This window comes from Stegodyphus dumicola, chromosome 9 (assembly GCF_044657685.1).
Source record: "Stegodyphus dumicola isolate Sdum_Otavi_A_Nest chromosome 9, ASM4465768v1".
NCBI classification, from domain to species: Eukaryota; Metazoa; Arthropoda; class Arachnida; order Araneae; family Eresidae; genus Stegodyphus; species Stegodyphus dumicola.
In genome coordinates, this window is record NC_140776.1 from 181700159 (window position 1) to 181722109 (window position 21951).

General features: G+C 32.7%; 1 protein-coding gene across 3 annotated transcripts in view; it reads right to left on the reverse strand.

Annotated features, from left to right (window-relative positions):
- Positions 1–21951, reverse strand: part of LOC118186204 (uncharacterized) — a 98408-nt gene that overhangs the window by 1529 nt on the left and 74928 nt on the right. For all 3 annotated transcript variants that reach the window (XM_035356275.2, XM_035356276.2, XM_085824431.1), the window contains exons 3-5: positions 15935–16280; positions 12708–12817; positions 6720–6792 (exon numbers count right to left, since the gene is read on the reverse strand). In XM_035356275.2, coding sequence (XP_035212166.1) covers positions 6720–6792; positions 12708–12817; positions 15935–16280 — 529 coding nt within the window. The remainder of the gene's footprint in view (positions 1–6719; positions 6793–12707; positions 12818–15934; positions 16281–21951) is intronic.

Consider the following 21951-nt stretch of genomic DNA (forward strand, 5'->3'; position numbering starts at 1 on the left):
TGTTATTGAAGAAGGCGGAAAGCGTATGGCAAAAGAAAAAATTTAGTTTCAAAAGTTAGCAACAGATGGCGCTGCAAGCAGAAAAAGACGTAAATTAAAATGTTAGTTAAATTTCAGTGTTATAAAGCCGTCAGGTACCAAGCTGTTCCTCATTTTGCGTCTCAGACGTTCGCCATGGGTGTTTCACTGCAGGACCGCGCTCTGCTGGTAAAGCTGTATTACAAGAATGATGATTGTGCAAGAGTAGCTCTGCAAAAATTCAGGACACTGAAGGGTATAAAAGAAGGCATTGGTTCAATGAGTGTCGTAGGTCTAAAGAAAATGATGATGCAAAAATTCGAAACGACAGGTTCGTTTGATGTGCAGTCTGGTAGAGGGAGAAAACGAGTGCATTCGACGGTAGTTGAAGAAGTGGCCCCAGCATTACAGGAGGGGTCGGCCGGTGGTGTGCAACCGTGCAGTGCACGAGGAATTGCCCGAACATTGGACAGGCCTACGAGCACGGTGCTGAAAATTGTACGAAACATCCTGCAATGCTATCCGTACAAAATTGGCTATGTGCAGGAGTTGCTTCCGTCTGACCTGACAGCTAGGGAGACGTTTGCGTTAGAATTCCTGGCTCGCATGGAAGTGGATAATGAATGGCCGTGGAAAATTTTGTGGACAGATGAAGCCCATTTTTATCTGACACGATACGTGAATACCCAGAATTGTCGAATACGGGCAACAGAAAATCCATTGGCAACGCACCCCGTACCACTTCATTCTGAAAAGGTCACGGTATGGTGCGGCTTTATGGCATCATTCATCCTACAACCATATTTTTTCGAGCAGACGGGTGCTTCCGGTCCTGTTACCGCAACCGTCACTGGTCAGAGGTATGCGTCTCTTTTACGCAACCACGTGATTCCAGCTCTGCAACAGCATGGATGTGTGGATGAAATCATTTTTATGCAAGATGGCGCTCCTCCGCACATTGCACATCCCGTGAAGCAGCTGCTGAGGCGCCATTTCGGAAAGCTCGAATTATCAGCCGTCATTTCCCTACAGCCTGGCCGTCCCGATCGCCTGATCTTACTCCGTGTGATTTCTGGCTGTGGGGATATCTGAAGGATGTTGTGTTCCGTGCTCCAATTGCAAATTAGCGGAATTAAAGGCACGCATTTCACGACACATTCTGAACATCACCCCGGAGACACTGCGATCCGTTGTGGAACATGCTGTTTGTCGCTTTCAACTTGTTGCACACAATGGTGGACACCATATTGAACATGTTTTGCACCAGTCTCGCGACAGTTCCGAACTTCTTTGATGAATGGTTCTTATGCGGTACGTCGCCGCAAAACTCTTGAAACCGATTTGTCCCTTTCGATGTGATATGTACAGTCATGCAAATAAAATTCAACAATTCTAATTTATCAATACGTTTTAATGTGTAACTTCCACCTTAGCCGTTGTTTTACGAATCATTTCTCGTCGTGATTCTGCTGCTTATAGCGCCATCTGTGGCTAACTTTCGAAACTAAATTTTTTCTTCTGCCATATGCTTTCCGCAATCTTCAATAACATTCCTTTCAAATTTCACATCATTTTCATCAGTGGTTCTTTTTTTATAGCGTTTTTAAACTTAAACTTTAATTATAATCACCCTGTATATATATATAAATGCCCTCTTTATAGAAGAATTTGGTACTTTTGGCAATGTCTCGGTCAATACCAGTAGTACCATTAACTTTTTTAAATTCTTCTCTATACTAAAAATTCATTATCCTAACTAGAATTAAAACTGCTTCCAAGAGTAAATATTAATTAAAGGATTTATATTTCTTTGTACCTAATGTATAAAAATTAATATTTTAGTTACCTTGTGATTTTAAAATTATGTAACCCCCTTCCCCAAAAAAGGGCAGTCTTGGTTTAAAGTACATTTTGAACAAAACTATCCATTCTGAGGATAGTAGACATGGATTTGTCTTCTTCAGGATCAAAACTGAAAGGAGCAATTATTATTTTATACCAAAAGCAACGGTTGGAGCAAAGAAAAATGAATGTAGTGCCATTTGCACAGGAAAATAGTAATGAAACATGAAAAAATATTAATTCTGAAAGTGTTATGGAGAACTGGATTATAATTACCACAATATCAAGACAATGAAGTTCCCCAGCATATCCATATACTTGGACTGCTAAATGTCATTGTGCACCTGAGTGCGTTTTGCAATTACGCCGAAGATGCACAAATAATTCCTATACAACCTGCTCTTCATCAAAACATATGGATTCTTGCATGCTAGTTAAATTTTATTTCTTATGATATAAGCAAAAAATCCTAAATACAGTTAAAAAAATTTCCAAAATATATTCAAGTGCAATCTTTAGACCTATCAGACATACAATTTTGACTGGGATTGTCCCATTTTGATGATGTGGTCTGTGTTCTAGCCAGTTTGTTCCTGTTATTTGGTAAAATTCTAAAAGTATCAAATACACAAGTAAACACAGTGCAGGCTCGAGTAAAATGGCGATTTGACAATTAAAAATCACCTCAGTTACATTGACTGCTGCCAATATAAATCTAGATCTAAGTACTTTTTATGTTGTCTAGTTCAGCGATTCTCAACCAGTGGTACACAAAAGAAAAATAGGTGGTATGCAAAGAAACAAAGTATTTTTAACTATTAAATTCAAAAATTAAATACCCCAACATCATGTTTACGTTTTTTCTCTAATACTCGTAAGTTTATGCGATCTGAGCTTTGTTCAAGGTCAATTAGCTGATCATAGACTTTAGCAAAGCATTGACTTTAAATCAATTAGCCAACAGTATTTACTTCTAACATGAGAATGTCTTTTTTGATGGCAAAATGAAATGTTTTTGTCAATGATCATGTCAGAAAACCCTCAGTTAATTATAACCAATTGAATTCATGACAAAGCAAAGATGTCAAAGAACAAATTTAAAAAAGCATGATTTATATATGCATAAAAAGAAGCTTTGGAGGAGATTTTCTTTTAGCAGAGTGACATGATTTAGAGTAAGCAGGAAAACAAAAAACAGAAAGAGGTTTATGATGAAATGTACAGATAAACAGAAACAAGCAAGCAAATACAAAAAGTTTGATGGTAAACAGCAATACTGAAATCATTTTATTGCAAACAAATTCATTGTCACTAATGTCTGGTGTTTTACTTCACAGCAATCTGATTGGAAAAATTTTCACCCATTTCACCTGCTTGGCAACATTTTCATCCTCATGGTGATATGTTTAAACACTAAGGAAATATCCCCCCTTCCATTTTGGCTTATACACAAGTTTTGAATTTTGGGTAAATTTTTAGAGAAAAAAGATAATCTCGGCTTATATTCTGAAATATATGTTACAGATTATTCAGAATTATTTTTTCATAGGAGAAAAACAAACATTAAGTAGTTCAAAGTATCTATTTTGATATGCACTATAATATCAGCAAGTGACAAAAGCAGCTGTTTGATAATAAATTTAATTTTGGCTAACATATAAGAAACTAAATTAGACCTAGAAACGCAAAATTCGTTGCTGCACCTGGAATTAAATCCTGCCAAAATTATAGAAATGAATATACAAATCACAGTTTTGCCCATGTGCTGCTTTTGGGCCTTTATTGATTTGGCCATATGATTTTGGCCAGTGATAATCTTTCTCTCTCTTGCTTTTACTGTTTTGTTCATATCTTTTCTATTTTTAGTCACAGAGATAGCAGCAGATGTCCACTAAGTGCTAGTCTGCACAGTCTATTTCGTTCTATTCCGATCGGTTCAAAACGTTGTGCCTGTTTCATGTCTTGTGCATGACTAGGTGAAGTTTAATCTCTCATGCTTAGCTTTTTGCATGTATTTTACTATTGATTTGATAACATTATTGATATTTGAGGGCAGATCTGAAAGTCTTTGTCTCTATTTTTTTAGTCAAATTACAGCTGTAAATGCAAAGTCACCACATCCTTTCCCAGCAGTGGACTGGTCTTATCTGCCAATAGTTCCACAGCACAGTGCTGTTCACATGTTCATGGTATACGAGCAACAAAGAGTGATTCATTTTCTACGCAGCAATAGACAAACGCCCAACAAAATCCACATGGAAATGCAAATCGCGTATGGGGAAGAGTATCTCGCTTTGAGAAGTGTGGGGTGATGTGCGCTTGCAAAAGGCTGTGAAGATTTGTATGACAATGAGCATTTGGAAAAGACATGTTCGGCCTGACTGATGACAACATTTCCAGCAAGGATGCAATGATGAAAGTAGATAGGTGTCTGCACCTCAAGGACATTTCCTGGACGCACAGCATTTTATATGGGAGTTTTTACAACATCCTTCATGAGCCCTTAGGGTACTGAAGGTCTGTTCAAGGCCATCTGTTGGAAAGTGATGTTAATGATCTTCTGTAATCGCCATGGACCGGCCCCGTTGGATTTCATGCCACAAAGTGCAATCATCAATGCCGAAAGTTATTGTTACATCTGTGGGCTGCCATCAGGTGAAAGCACCAGGAGATTCTCGATAGACAACATGGCTATCCTATATGACAGTGTGAGGCCATATGTGGCGAACAAAACTGCCAACAAGCTCTGAAGTTCAAGCTAGGACATGATTTGCATGCAATGTGAAGACAGCAGTCTGACAGTGATTCCATAGTCAGCTGGATGATTTCTAACATGGGCATTTCAAATTTAATGCTGTGATGGAATAAATGTCTGAACTGGTATGGGGACTATATGGAAAAATAGTGGAAGGTATGTAGAATACACCTATCCCTTGATTTGTGCAATTTCGGTAATTTTAGGTTTTTGAAGATTTAGCTAAGGCAGATATTAAAGAAATAATGGCTGATGAAGAACTAAATGAGGATGAGTTAGTTCACATGATTCATGAAACAAATAAGCACAATGAAGGTCAATGATTCTGAAGAAGAGCAATCTGGACCATGTGTTCACAGCAAGCAACATCAGCGTAGGACTTGAATTGGGAAGAAAATTAGGTAATCATCTTTTACAATACAATATGACACGAATGTTGAACGAGCTCTCCGATTCCAAAGGGAGCTTAGTAAGTGCTTAAATCAATATGAGGAATTTTATAAAGATTTAGGGAAAAAAAACCTAGGCAATTGTTAATCACGAATTTCACTACAAAGTCTTGTCGATCTGAGATCTTCTCTAATTCATCAACCATTGAAGCAGAAACTTATCTCAAGTAATGAAACTGATATCATACCAATGAAAAAGAAAAGAATAATAGTTCATGAAACTTATAATTTTTTTGATTGATTAAACTTATAATTTTTTTGAATGATCTTATACTTTCCTGATGTAAAATAAATTAAATATGTACTTCTGTTACCAACATATATTTGTTATTTTATGAACGAAGTATAACTTTATTTATTTTAAGGTGTCTTACTTTTGTTTTATGTAAATAAATAACTAAATTATGCATATTTAGTACGTTTTTTGTTTTACATAGCAAAATCCAAGATTTCGATTTACACGGTTTTGTGCGGAACCCACCTTCCGTGAAAATCGAGGGATAGATGTAGTGCGTATATTTGTAATTATATGTATGTACCTTATTTTGGTTGATAAAAAATAGAGGCAAAGACTTTTTAATTTGCCTCCACACAAGAAGTTAAACCTTTTTTTTTTTTAAATCGTAAAATATTGGCTGATACAGAAATGTATGCTGCTAATTTCTTGCAATTCAGAATCAGAATCTGAAATGTCTGTGTGAATCAGGGCAATTTTTCAAGTTTTCTTTATAACTTTCAAACTAGTGCAAAAACCATGGCAGTAAAGATACAAATTTATAGTTTCAATTGCATATTATCATTTGATGGATTGAAAGAATAATACAAGAGTAGAAGGTAAAAGGTCTTCCTGGATGTGTACCAACTTCACTAAAACTAGCTGAAAAATATTTTTATAGGCAATTTTACCTACAGAAGAAGAAAAAAATAATATGACCCACAAGACAGTGGCTATGTGTGTGTTCACTGAAGAGAAATAATAACAGCAAAAGAATTAGAAAAGAAAGAGACTTCATATTTTTGTGTGAACTGTAATAGATTCTGCCCCTCACCTTGTATTAGAATTTTAAAACATATCATACTAAATCTGATCTTCAAGGCTAAGTGACAGTAACTGCAGTAATTGTAAATAAATCCTGCAAAGTAATTATAGTTTATACAACCACAATATTACATACAACCACAATTAATAGTTTCCTACTTACAAATATAAAGTAAACAACAAAAAAAAATTGGAATACAAAAATGTGACATTTTTTGGATATTTGATCCATTTGTTAAGTAAAATGTGTTTAAAAGGTTGTTTAACTGGTACACATACATAATATATGCCGTATTTGATTAAATGAGGTTAAGAAAAACTTTCATTAGAAAAAGAAGGCTATATTTTAATACTCATACCACAAAAAATCTTTATAAATCAGACAAATCACTTGAAGAGGATCAATTAAATTTGAATGTTTCTTTTATTACAATAAATTTTATCAGTTTTCAAACTTTTATTTAGCATAAAGAAATTGATCTTTCGATTAAAGTTGAATGTTCCTTTTATTACAATTTTATCAGTTTTCAAACTTTTATTTAGTATAAAGAAACTGATTTTTCCATTAAAAAGTCTACCAATGTATACAAATAACACAATAAATTAATATGCTTACCATCAAATGAATCTGTCATATATACATCTAACTTATAAAACGAACTGTCAAAAGAGTCTACCTCAGGTTGAACCTAAAATTAAATTAAATACCATAATTAAAGTAACACATGAAAGACACATCAAAATGACATATTAATAACATCACATGAAACATTAGTACATTCTGATTATCTGCATCCGCGATAAAAAATAGTCAACTGATGGGCAACTTTGTGAATAGGCAAAAAACATTTCTTTGGCTTTACTATGTTCTATTGTTATTACTGAAGTTTCAGTTTTGCTGGCATATTTGGTTGTTTACTTTGTGCGTATATTGTCTGGGTGCCTATGCATTTGACCGATTTTACTGCGCTTGCATAGGATACAGTTTTTCGAGACTGCAACTCTGCTACTAGTTTTCTTGCTTCTGCATAAGGAATATTCTAGTTATTTTAATATTTTGCACCTCCTTCTCAGTCTGACATTTTGGGAAAAGCCGAGAGAATGCCGTGTGCTCCCCTTTGCAATTTGCACGTAGTGGGCTAGAACTGCAATTTTCACTGTCATGGCCTTCCACAGAGCAATGTGAACATGTGAGTTTGCTACAACAGGACATTTTTGAGTGGCCGAATTGCTGGCATTGAAAACATCATAAGGGGTTAGGTATGTAAGGTCTTACAACGCAGTGCAAATAACTGGCATAAATACTTTTCGGCAGATCAGGCGAATTGAAAATCAGGATTACATGTTTCGCATTGATCAACTGACCTTCTTTGCCCACCTTGATCTGCCTTGCAGCACTGACATTCTAAATGGACAGCTCTGAGACAATTTCTTCTTCTGAAACAAAGAGTAGATCAGTCTCAGATATAACGCCCCGGCTGTAATTCAATGATTTGTGTTTTGTCACATTAATGTTGACTTGCCCAAGTTTTCCGAGTTTGAGAAGGGTAGCAGATTGAACTGGAGAAACTTTTTCTATGAGAAGATCTCCAGAGCACAGTCATTTTATTGTCTTTGGCTCACCAATATTCGCTTGTATAAGTTTCTATATCAGGAATGGTGACATTTTTTTTAAGTTCGCCTTTAGAGTTGGTTTATGACAAGAATAGAGTATCTTGAGAGTTGCAGTGACATTTGATTTTACCTTTTTAGATGGCACAGAAGTTTTTTTTTTTTCATTATGAGAAGCCATATTTAAAAAGAAATATGATTTGGACCCAGCAGCCCCACCCACCACAGAGCCCAACCAGAGGACACAGATTCCTGCACCAGAGCTAACCAGGTCTATACACAAACTGAAGCCCCATAGTCAGCTTTCCCGTAAGCAGGTACTCCAGAGAGCTTATCCCCAAGCCAATGTGAGGACGACTAAGGTGCCTCCCGTTTAGCTGAAGCAGAGGCCAAAACAGTGCATTGGAAAAAGTACCTTGCCCCTCAACTATTAGGACTCTCCTTTCCAGCGACACGGGTTTCCATGCACGGCAAACACATGGGCAATTTTCTCGCCACTCAAACTAGAAACAAAGGCTGTTCCAGTTTCTCAAGATTAGCCCCAACCTCTGAAGAGAAAAACCACAAGGGATAATGGAAGGGAAAAGTATCAGCTCACAGGAGAGGAGACGGAAACGAGGATAGATCATTGGGGCTCCAGGATCGTGACACCCATCTCACCATGATGATGATCCCCTGAAGGGCTAGAATACGTTGGGATTGTCACACCCGTACTCACAAAAGTTAGCCCCTCAGGGGAAATAAAGTGGCAGCCTTATTTCCCCCGAGTTATATTTTAAGTTTATATTATATGAGGAGGGTAAACGGAACAATTATGCAGAGGTAAAACAGGCCTTTATTTCTGAACCAGTACTTCCTCAACATACTTTACATTTAACATAAAGAGAAAAGAAGTAGTCAACGAGTTGAGAAGAAAGTACGTTAGTATTAAAAGAATAAATTAGCGCAAAGTGCTGCTAATGTAAACATGTAAAACATGTTTATCTGTGTTTTTGTAAACATGCAAAATATTCTATTATTTTTGTGTTAGAAAGCTAAGGCAAATAGGGAAAAGAAACTATTCAATGAGACTTGTAATTCTCCTACTTATTTGACTAATTAATTAAGTATTGAATTTACGAGTTTCAGTGAATATGTCAGAACGAAATTTGTCTTGGCTCTCTTTTATTAATTGACCAAGTATGGAGCTTCAAAACACTTTTCCCTTGACAAGTTCTGTTATGAAGCTCCAAACAAAAGAAGATTAATTTTTTGCACAATTACATCCCCCTTTTTTAAATTTCTTCATTCAACTCAATGTCTTAGTATCTTAGATTTTTTTTAATTTCTTCATTCAAATCAATGTCTTAGTATTTTAAGATTTTTGCTTTAATGTAGTTCATGTATTAATTTACTTAGTAAAATTCGTATCTTCTTGCTGAGGACTTGGATCTAACATTACTTTTAAACTTACATTTAACATACAATTATTGATAATTATAACATTCGTTTACCATAATTCCAAACAAATTTTAATACATTTTACTCTTAATTAAATTCTCATAAATTTTATTATGATTATTCAATTTCTTAAATCTTTGGTATTCCTATATTAATTTTGACAATATTTAATATTCTCCCATTTAATAATTATTTCATTCTCAAAATAATTAGAAAAAATTTTAAATTCAGATATTTAAACAATAATCTTATTTACAAAATAATTCCAAAATTCTTAACATTAATTCAAAATTTTTCACAAAACTTGTAATTACTAATAACAATAAAATTTAATAATCTTTCCTGAATAAAATCTTAGAATACATTTAATTTGATATTTTCATAAAGCAGTGCTACATTATATTTTCAGATTTCAAAATATGACCAATTATTGAGTAAGTTATTTATAATAATGCGGTTGGAGAGAAACTCAAGATTTTTTTTTTTTTTTTTTTTTTTTTTTTTTGCAGGTAAGATCAAAATACATTTTTTCAATATGTTCACTTGATTTCCTTAATGGAAACAACTCTGAGCATTAAATTTGGAACTGAAGAAATTAATCACACTTTGATACCACTTTTGATAATACAGTCAAAAGTCTTTAATCTGGACATGTCGGGACTTTGGCGATTCCGGATTATAGATCATCAGTTTGAATCTGGTAAGATGGCATGCAGAAATTATAAAATTAAAAATATGAAACCATAATTTATGAAATAAAGAGAAATTATGATCTAAAGGGTATCAAAATTTAAAAAAAAAAAGAAAAAAAAAAAGCTTAATATTTATTTGTTTACTTTATTAAACATTTCTTTCAAGGCGCGCATGTGTAAAGCATACATTACGCATAATCGAAATTAGAAAATTGCAACCAGAAAAACTATTTGCTGTGTATTCATGATATTTATAATGACGAGGAATTTGATTTAAATCATATCAAAGGAGTACATTGAGATGAAATACTACATTTAGTAAGGAATAATAAACTGAATACAATAAAAACATCTGCCCTGAAGATAAGGATAGTGCTGACAGATCAACTTCCAGTTCGTTGTGCGCCACGACGTCCCCCCGCAGAGCAGCGTGAAATTGATAAACAGATTTCAGACTGGTTAGAGAAACAAAGGATATGTTTTTATCTAGTTTTTGCAGCAATTCCACTTTTTGTTTGATGGATATCGAAACATGCTTTCACTTTGTACATCCTTTGGTAGCTTCAGCATCGGAAATTCTTTTTGACATAATCGAAAGTTCAAGCTTACTATTATAAAATTGCTCTAACAGTCTGTAAAAAATAATAAGCCAGATCCAATTAGAAGATTAAGGAACAATGCAATCTGCAACATTAACTGAAATAGATAATTAGATAATTTTAGCTCAGCTTATACCAACCGTTATACATTAAACGTGCATGCATAAATGTATTATGTGCATGCATGAACACATTATGCGTTTAACGTTATGCATTATGTGTTAACATTTATCATGCATTATGTGTTAACGTTATGCATCGTACGTTTCTTCGCAAAGCGTTTATGCATGCGCAGAAAGTTTGTAGCTTTGAGGTCCGGATTATAGATCATTCCGGATTATGGACGTCCGGATTAAAGACTTTTGACTGTATTTCTCTTTCCAAATAAGATAAGCACTTTTGAAGGTGCCATTAAATTACTTTCATACTTGTTGAAAAACACATTGCCTTCAATAAACAATGTGTGATTGAATAAACTCTGTAATGGGAATTCCACGGACATCACATCGTTGGGCTCGAGTTTAGCTGCACCATTTTTGTAATAAGACTGCGGTTCGATGACATGATTATGAATGTGGCACAAACTTGCATTAAAATTTCAGGCGAAATGGGACTTCTCCCATGATTCACTGTGAACACAGAATGACAAAGCTGTGTAGATTTCTTTATCATTAAGAACTGGATGAATGAATTTTTCCATTGAAGTGTTGAAACACAGGTACACATCCTGATCAACTAAAAATGTAATGAAAACATAATTTTGGAAGCATTGATATAAGAACACTGAGATGTAGAAGCGCAGAAATGTTGTTTAGTGTAGATACTTGATCCATGTTAAATAAGAACAAGTCGAGCCAGATTAATTTCCTTTTTCATTTTTAAATTCACATTTGTGGCCACAATTCACTTGGCACTCCAATTGTGCCTATTTCCAGAACATTTACATTTTTGATACTATGGAAATAGAAGCGAACATTGCGAAGCATCCACGCAGCACAGAAGTTGAAGTGAAAAGTGATGCATCAATTCAGAGAAAGAAGAGAGGGAGTCAAAAGTTTCAGTTCAAGTTAGAAAAAGCTTTGGTTTACAATTATTTGATTGGGCAAGAGGTATCTGCATTATGCATTACGTAGGATCACATGATTAATTTGAATGATGCAGTTTAGATTTATAGCATTATTTTTAAGATACAGAGATGAGAGACCTTAGTGGGCAAGAATTTTGCATATTGAGCTGCAAAATTTTTAATTTAATAAGCAAGAGGAATATTAAAAAGCTAATGCTAAAAAAATACATTTGACTCTATAGTTCCTTAGCAAAAATGTAAAATCATGTCACAATTAGAAACAATATTAAAGTAGTAAAAGCTAAAACTAAATGTAAAAATTACAAATCGAGATGACTTCAAAATCAAAAATGGGAGATAAAAAATAAACAAATTTTAACGTACAAAGCATTTAAAAAAAAAAAAAAAAAACTCTTGTAAAAATTAAATGCATTAAAAATACACAGTAAATATGCACAAAAACATTGCAATAAATGGTAAATAGCTCAACTCAAGGTTTGAGCCAAATTTATCAAGCGAAAAGCAGATCAAAAACACAAATCAAGTTAATGACTACAGTGCGTTTTGTCAAATGATAATAATTGAGACTATAAACATAATTTTACAGTAACAGAATAATAATAATAATCCAGCTCAATAATCTAAAAAAGTTTAACAAATCTCAATTATATCGCCCCTTTTCCCTTCTCCTTCATTGAGATGACGCGCGGTAATATAAATTGCAAATGTAAAACTTACTATTTAATGAGAATAAGCTTTTCAAGAAAGCCTAGTTAGGTAAATGTACAGTGAAAATAAACTAGCTGAAAAGCTATGGACATGCTGTAATTTAAATTGTAAATGTAAAAGTTACTATTAATCAAGTAAAAGCTATATAAGAAAGCCTAGTTAGGCAAATGTACAATTAAAATAAACACCTAAAAAGCTATTAGTCCAAAAATAATATATATATATATGTTTGAAATGATAAAGAATCTATCTGGAACCCAAAATAAATGTCAACAAATGGTACAATTAATATGCAAACTACTGGTTTATTAAAAATGTCTTTTATAATTAATCATTATCGGGACTTGATCAACCTTTATTAACAGTCACACTTCTCTTGTACTTTTTTTTTTTAATTTACAATTTAATAACAAATTTAGTAGTTTAATAATTCATGCAGCATAAAAAAAATATATATATTTACTTACAACTGGCATATTAGGAACTGTGTGAATCCTGCAAGCATTCTGCAATTCCTCAACAGGATCATAATTCATGGGAAATTTAATTTCATCCATCGGTATGTCAGAAGTGACAACTGGAAGTATAAGTTTTTTTTTTTTTTTAAAGAAAATTTAGGCAAGGGCGAAAAAGTATCAAATTATTATACAAACAGAACTGCTTCAACAAGATCACTTGTTAAACTGCTTGAATTAATTTCTATACAAGGTTATTAATTTTATTAATTATATTAATGTTGCAAAGGATCTAGGGGCTTTTCTTTGTATAAGGGAGGGAAGAATTTTCTATGGAGAAGCAAGCTTATATTTACAATAATCACAAAAACATGCAAGTTGTCAGCCCATTCCCTACCGAAATCACTAAAATTTGCATTGAAATTTTAAAAATTTGGTTTTGTACTTTTATATCTGTTGCCAAAAATTGAAATTTATTGCCACAAAACAGGCTTCCAGCTCTAGGGGATTTTTTTGTAGGGGGGGAGGGAAGAATTTTCTATGGGCTTATATTTACAGTAATCACAAAAACCTGCAAGCTGGTAGCCCATTCCCTGCTGATAATTAATCTCAGGCTTTTAGTCAACTATGCTCCATGGTAATAATAATAATTACTAAAATTTGTTTTGGAATTTAAGATTTAGTTTTGTATTTTAACTGTTTTGTAGCCTCAAATTGAAAGTTATTATTTCTATGATGAATATTGTGTGATACAAGGAGAAATTTGAGTGTTACATCAATAATAAACAAATTTCATTGCATTAAGGCATAATGCATTAAAATCTATGCCAGTACACAATAAAAATCTGTTATGTAATTTCAGGTAAAAATACAGGATATGAATGAAGAATATAGTATCTTTTGATGAAAATCAAATTTTCTTTCATGGTTTCTGAAAAGAATTGTTCAAAGTTCAATACTTTTTTTAATGCAATTGTGTTGCCCTGTTTTTATTTAATAAAATGATAGTCTGCCTATCCTTAATTCAAATTTTGAATTAATACGGGGAAGTATTAAAGCAAGGATAATATTTGATTTTCATAAATGAAACATTATCAGTACTTTCTGTTCATTTGCTTCCAGAGCTTAAATTGCAGGGTAGCCTGGTTCCGGTACTTTTCAATTTCTGAGGTAAATCGTAATTCTATCTGGAATGCACCGGTGCTCTAAATAAAAGGGCTCCAGCATTTCGTTTGTGTAAGTAAATCACAGTTTCAATGCCCAGTTTTATTTTAAAAGTAAATATGCCTTAAAATTGTTCTTCCCTAATGTCCAATTTCCAAATGCACACTTGTTTTTCTCTAGGGAACAAACACTTTTATGGAAGATTTTAGCCCTGTTTGCTTCTGAATGAAAGTTGGCAATTCATTAGTGATTTGTACTTTAAATCTCACAGTTAATATTCTATCTAAAAATAATTATTATAAAAAGAAAACATTTTATAAGAAACAAAGTATTTATGACAGAAAATTAAAATTCATAGGATTGACATTTATATTTTTCAGATATAAAATGTTGATGATATGAAATGTCTGATGGATAATGTTTAGTGAAATAATGAATGAATATAATATAAAGCGTGTAATTATATAAGTGTTCAAACATGTGTATGGTAAATTACATATGTGGGTTGAATATTGCCATATGTATACTAAAAATGTGCCCAAAATAAAATCAAAAAGCACAAAATTACTTTCTCTCAGATAGGTAAAAAGAGATAGAAAAACTTTTGGGTTAATACAGGCCCTAATTAATTCAAATTTTATATTTACTTCAAATCTGAATTAATATTAATCATGGGAGGGGTTGAAGAAACATATTTTTCGCAAATGATGCAGAGCTAATTTTAAATATGACACTATTAAACTTTTTTTGCAAACAGTTGTTTTATTTTTATGTGTATTCATTTATATGCATTTCACATTCACATTTATTTATTAGGTTTTTAAACTTAAGCCATAACCTACAACCTTTAAATGTTAAAAACTGGGAGATTTTTTACTTTAATTTACTTTATTACATGATTCAGGTTATTAAACTATTTATAATTCAATTCTGATGTAAAATATATTAGCACTGAATAGGCCATTCAAAGTTCTTTTGCTAGTTTCATTTTTTTTTTAATTCTTTTCTTACACTTTTATATAAAACACACACACACAAAAGAAGAACAGAAGCTTTTGTTTAACAGAATACTTTTAAATATGTTGAAAATGAAATAAATAATTTATATATATATAGTTTGTGTGTATAAACTTAGGAATGTACCACATACTGAATTAAAAACAAATTAAATACAGATATTAACTGATTAAACATTGCTTGAATCTTCATATAAAAATCTACAAATATGCACTACAAGTGCCTCAGTAGATTAAGACAACTTACATTCAATGAAATTTAACCAGACAGAGACCAATAAAATGCAATAAGGGGGAAAAATACAATTCAGATGAAAAAAAATTAATGAGAAAAATTATTCTGAAAATCATTAGAAGGAGGTAATAGAATTTACACAATTTAAGTTTCATCAATTCAATTAATTTAATTTATTGCTGGGAAACATTTTCGATAATAATTAAAAATCAGGAGATTCGATGATCTACCGAGAGACTGGGAGATGTGATGAAAAACTAGAAGAGATAGTAATCTATTTTGTGATGCATTTACGTGAGTTTAATTCTCTATTATTTTTTAAAGCTTGTAATTCTGATTGCACTGATGCTGGAATTTAAAGCAAAGCTTACAGAGAACCACGGATAAAGTTTTGATTCCTATCAAGCTTAGCAACAAACTTTTGTCATCGTCTTTGCAATATTTTAAAAATTTCTAGAAAACACATTTCTAAATCTTAGAATGTATTTATTTGTGTTCTGGTTGTGTTGTCCTCCTATTTGATATAGTATAAGTAAGATACTGACAACAGTTTTGATAGACAATACTTGGATTTACGTGTTACTCAGCTTATCACTATGTAATTTTACTTTTTTTTGCTGCATGAATAAACTCTGTAATTTGTAATTTCAACTTCTGTAGAAGAAAAATTATCTCTTTGTTTTCCATGAGCTATTTTTAGTTTATATATATAAAAGGCCTCAAAAGTTTCAGTTTTCCTTTTTATATGGCTATTTAAATAGATCTTGATGAACCTATAACACATGGCAGTATTATGAGAAAGAATAACAAAGAACAGCATTTACCTTCTATATTTTTGGTTTGTTCTAAAATGCTGAATTGTGCACTTTCCTGCTCTAAAAACTTTATACCCATTTCTTCACCTAGTTCTAAAGGCTTGGAATCCATTTCTTCAGGCTGCTCTAAAGGCTCACAATCCATTTCTTCAATCTGTTCAAAAAGCTTGAAATTCGTTTCTTGAGCATCTTCTGCGAGTTTAAGAAGTAGCAAATCTTTTGACAGTTGTTTGTCACAATCTCTTAACTGTTCTGGTTTACAAATAATGAGAAATTTTGACCTTTTCACTGCCTGAAGAAACCGCTGACGATTATCAGCAGGGTCACTCTCATGGCCTTTTACCAAACTCCATTCCTAATATTTAAAGGGAGGGGAAATCAATACAAAAATTTGTTTTAAAGAATGAATTTAGGAAGATGATTAAACTTACAATCTTAAAATTCTTTTAAAGTCCACATAAAAATACATTTATTGAATTATTTGAGAGGAAAAAACTTTCTTTATAGTATAATAAATTTGAACAGTAAAGGATTCATATAAGTTCAAGTTGTTCTTGATAGAATATGAATAATTTTAACTCCTAACAAGTAGCAAATTGGATGATTACTGGGTTGGCAAGCTGCTTCTTATAGAGGAAAAAAAAAACTGGCCAGAAGAAATGGAAGGTCCTTTTCTACATAACTAGCCTCATTTGTTTACTTGCAAAAGTGATTCATTATGTGCATTGCTCTAACAATGAAAATAAACTACTAGTTATGCAAAGCACAACACCATGAAAAATGCATCTAAACAGCATCAAACTTGCCTCGTGCATACCGCAATGGAATATGCAAATGATTATGATTTCAGTGTGTTCGCACATCATGGGTTACTGCAGTGCTAATTACAATCCAATCTTTATAAAGGGAGAAAAGAATGGCATAAATTCTCTCATAATTTTTTTGTGTATGCAGCTTCAGTGTACCTTGTAGAAAAACATGAGCATCATTCAAATATATTTCTGAAATCGACCAAGGCAGAATCATTGCATAACAGAGATTGTGGGTTATCCTTCCAGAAATTGGTCATCGTGTCAAATGTGATGCAAATTAGTGATGTGGCAACTGAAGCACTTGAATAATCTAACTTTGTAACCTGAAGAAATTATGTCTATCTATAGAATAAAAGAGAAAGTATTAGCATAAAAAATGAAGCAACTTAAACAACTTACAATGAAAGAAAAGTTTAATAAAGCAGATATTGAGCCTCCTTTTTTAATTTTTATTTCCTTAATATCACAAAAGCTTCATTATTTCATAAAACATAATTTTATATTTTAATTTTTATAATTTGAATATGCCATCTTACTAGATTTTTAAACTGATTATCCAATATCCACAAAAATCCAAAATCTGAAAATCCAAAGTCCCAACCAGTCTGGATCTTGGATTTTGTACTATTTGTCCACATAGATAACTAACAGAAAACCAAAATTTGAAACCTCCATGAAATTGGAATACAAGCTCTTAAGAAAGAATGAATTCTGAACATTCATTTGATGTTCCTGAATACCTTTTTATATAGACCCCTTCCCTTGCAAAAAAAAAAAAAAAAAAAAAAAAAAAACGGAAAGAACGAACACCATTCATGATGACCATTCTGATTTCATGGCTTCCACCAAAATCTCATTAGCATCAAAGATATGGCCGATGTGCATCACCCTATGTACTTGGCAGCAATAGGAAACTATGCCAACATTTGAACAAGCAAAGGTATTCTTTTTTTTTTTTTTCTTTTTTTAGAAAAGGTAACTAGGAGGTGAACATTTATTAAATGAACTTTGTTTAATAACATGCCTCCAAGCTGTTATACAAATTTTCATATACTTGTTACAGCCTGTTGTACAGGGTGTCTATAATTAAAGAATTCTATTCCAAAACCATCTACAAGTAAAACCAGTGATCAGAAAATTGTGAAATTTTGTGATAGACTTAATGAAGGGATAAGAATATCTATCAGAGGAAAAAAAAAATTACAAATAGCATCAATGGCACTTTGAGCTGGGCAAGAAATTACGACTATGTGTAAAATTAAAGAGAAAATATTAACAAAAGAAATGAAATTGCTTAAACAATTTATATTCATAAAAATGTTTACAACATAAATGAATAAATATTGATCTTTTTTTAACCATACCCTTATCATAAATGGGGAAAAATACATTTCAGGGTACCCCTTAGCAAAAATTATCGATTTTTTTGCACCATTCCTATTTACATGCAATGGCCTCCCCAGTAAAATGGCATCCAAAACATAATGCAATAAAACATAATTAAAGCAAAAAATATATAATCTCAACACACTGTATTTTAAATCAAACAAGGAAATAACATAAGAATGGAAATACATCTTACCTAATCTAAGAAGTACAAAAAAGTTACTTATTATATGAATATAAATTCTGAAATTTCTTTGGTGTATGGCAAACAGAATTCCTTAACACAGGGATGTCAAATTCATAGGTACACTTGGGCCAAACAAACAAGGTTTAACTTTAGGCGGGCCGAAAAAAAAATCAATATTCATAGAAACGTAGATTTATTTCGAATAATACAATAATAAACATATATATATATTTATACAGAAAAGAACAAAAAAAAAATTTAATGTTTACGTCCTGATACTTGACATCTCTTCTCTGCTATTATCTTTCCTATTTCGGGAGAAATTTTGTTTACAGTGATAACTTTCAACGCTGACCCAAGGTGAGCATCATTAATACGGTTTCTAATAGGAGACTTATTACCTTTCATGACTGAAAATAACTGCTACCAAACATGGAAATAATTTCATATGCGAATTTTCGAGTATTTTCAAACCTGGCTGGTAAATATTTGTAAAATTCAGGCACGCCACCTATATGGCCCAAAGACAATATCCAATTCCTAAAATCGAATTATTACTTCGATTTATTGAAAGAAAATTTCAAATTGCAGATAAAAGTTAACATTCATTTTTAATAAATTTCGTCGTAGGAAAACATTTATAACGACTCATTGAAAATTTCGAATTATCCAAGTTCACATTTGTGAGAAAAGTAAGTTCTTGAAATATTACTTTCAATATAACACCGCCCAGACGGTATAGTGGTTAGGGGAGCTTACTGCAGTACAAAAGGGCCCGGGCTCGAATCCCGAAGAAGGCATGGATGTAAATTGTCTATCCCTTCATAGGAAGTAACAGTGACCGCCTATTAGAATACCTCCATAATAAAATGACCATCATTTTCGGACTTAGTAGTGGCGAAAGTCTAAAAATGGCTAGTGCCCGCTGTAAAAGAAAAAAAAATTCAGTAAGGGACTAACAGATGATTTACAACTACGAGAGGAAAACATATTTTATTGCTTCTTTTTTTTTTTTTTTTCCAGTTCGAATATGAATAATTCTAACAGTGAAATATGGCAAGTTCCATACAAAGCAGCAGTAAAGAAACACTCAGAATTTATTACTCACTATATCTACTTTACACTTCAATGAATTTTGCTTTCAAATTTGAGTTACATTGAATCTCGATCACCTCCATTTGCATATGGCTGGGTACTGAGTCTATACACTTATTGAGAAAATCGAAGAAAACAAAAAAAAATTGTCTTCGAGGGAACTAAAATCATTAAACCTCGTTTCAAATTCAGTTGTTAAATTTGCAACTTTTTCTGCTTATTTTTGATACGAACAAGTATCATCTAAACTTGATTTGTTCATGCTGCACGTCAGGAAGTGCGACAAATCTTCATTTTTAAGTTGTTTTTCCCAAAGAACTAGTTGACATTTGAATGCTTTAATTACGTCAAACATGTTCGTAATGATATGATCTTTTCCTTGTAACGATAAATTTAAATCGGTTAAGTGTTTGGTTATATCAACCAAGAAAGATAAATCTTGTATCCATAATTGGATCGTGTGTGTGTGTGATTATGGCAAAGCCTCGAGGGCTATCTGCCTAAGAGGAGGGATGCCTTCGTGGAGGACTTTCTAAGGGAAACTGGCTTGTATACACGTTACACATGGGGAAAACCACGAAAACGCCCGTGCAGCCAGCCCGTTCACGGGATTCGAACCTCGGACTGAACTACCAGTGTTCAGCGACTTTACCGCTCGGCCGCTGGTGGGCTCCATAATTGGATCGTAAAACAAACTTACGTCTTGATTTTTCGTTTTTAAAAAAAAACTGACATATTTCTTCTTTCAAATCCCAGAATTGTTTGAGAATCTTGGAGCAAGATAACCAACGTACCTCGGTATAGTAGGACAAACCCGAATATTCACTATCTAACTCACTTAAGAAAGCAGTGAATTGACGCTGATTTAAACCTTGAGATCTTATAAAATTTATAACTTTTTTTATATATGACAAAACATTCTCCATATTTATTACTTTCGTGCATAGAACTTCTTGATGTATAATACAATGCATACGATGAATGTTTGAACCGTGAATTTCACCAAGTTTTTTTCTTAGTAATGCTATGAAGCCCTTGTTTTTCCCGGTCATTGATGGAGCGCCATCTGTAGCTACAGAATTTAATTTTGCCAAAGCTAGATTGTATTTCTGCAGAAGTCCAAAAACACAAGTAAATATATCTTCTCCTGTGGTAGTACCAGGCATCAATATTAGTTCCAGTAATTCCTCAAAAATGTTAAAATTCTTGTCACAAGAACGAAGAAACACTGCTAATTGAGCTCTGCCACTAATGTCCGTGCTCTTGTCACAGGCAATGGAGAAACTTTCGAAATAGACGATTTTGCTTTGATCTGATCACTTAAATTTGTGGCTAAATCAGTAACTCTTTCCGCAACTGTATTTCGAGACAATGAAATTGATTGAAAAGCCTTCACATTTCCAGGACAAACAATTTCTCCAGCTTTCATTAGGCATTCCTTGATGAAATCACCGTCAGTAAAAGGCTTCGAATGTTTAGCTATCAACTCGGACAAGACGTAGCTTGCATGTACCGCCACTTCACTTTCTTGCAATACTTTACTAAACATGGACTGTTGCTTTTTCACTCCTAACTTGAGCTCTTTCAACTTTTCTTCTCTCATTAATCCTTCGTAATTGTTATATTTCAATTTGTGTTGTTCGTAATGACGTTTAATATTATATAACTTTGGTACATTAATAGTATTATTACATATCAAGCAGATTATTTTATCTTTTATTTCACAGCAAAAATATTCTAATTCCCATTTTACTTGGAATATTCTATGTTCGTCAGCGATTTTTCGTTTAATTTTACTACCACTTGGTTTTGATATAGACATACTGAATACAAAGGACTGGAATAAACACGGTTTACGATAAAAAGTTAACAAAAATTTATTCTTTCCACAAGAGATAAATCAAAATGCTGAAATATTTCTTCAAAAATATTCTAACAATATCACAAAATGTCAAACGTTTAGCAAAAATCAATTAAAAACAGAGAAACTAATTCTATCTCACAGCGAAATCGCTACAAATCAATCACAGCATTAAGTAAACATACAGCTACCAACTGAGATGAGTTGTTTGTTCTCGGCTTTTATAAGCTTTATAATTAATTTCTCGAATATATTGGAAACATCTATAAATATCTGGATTTTTGTGGATGGCAACAGCAATTACAAGATATTTATTTATTAGGTATTAAATGCACACGCTGTTCTATTTTTAACCTCCCAACGCAGCTGTCTTTTCAAAAATCGTCTGCATTGCTCAGGCAACATGAAGCAAATCTAATCATAATTCTAAATAAAAAAAAAAAAAAAAAAAAAAAAAAAAAAACTAAATAAATAACTATGAAATCCATAATAATATGAATTAAGGGCTGATCTTTAGAATATGGTAACTGGTAGTTTGGCGACATTTTGGAGGCGATAAAGGTTACTACCTGGGACTTTGGTAATAATGTGAGCAGTACTCTGTTCTGATTACGCATTATTTTGTGTGAGGGAAACGAGAGATCATGGGATATGTTATGTGATATTAATGGACGAATTACGGTTC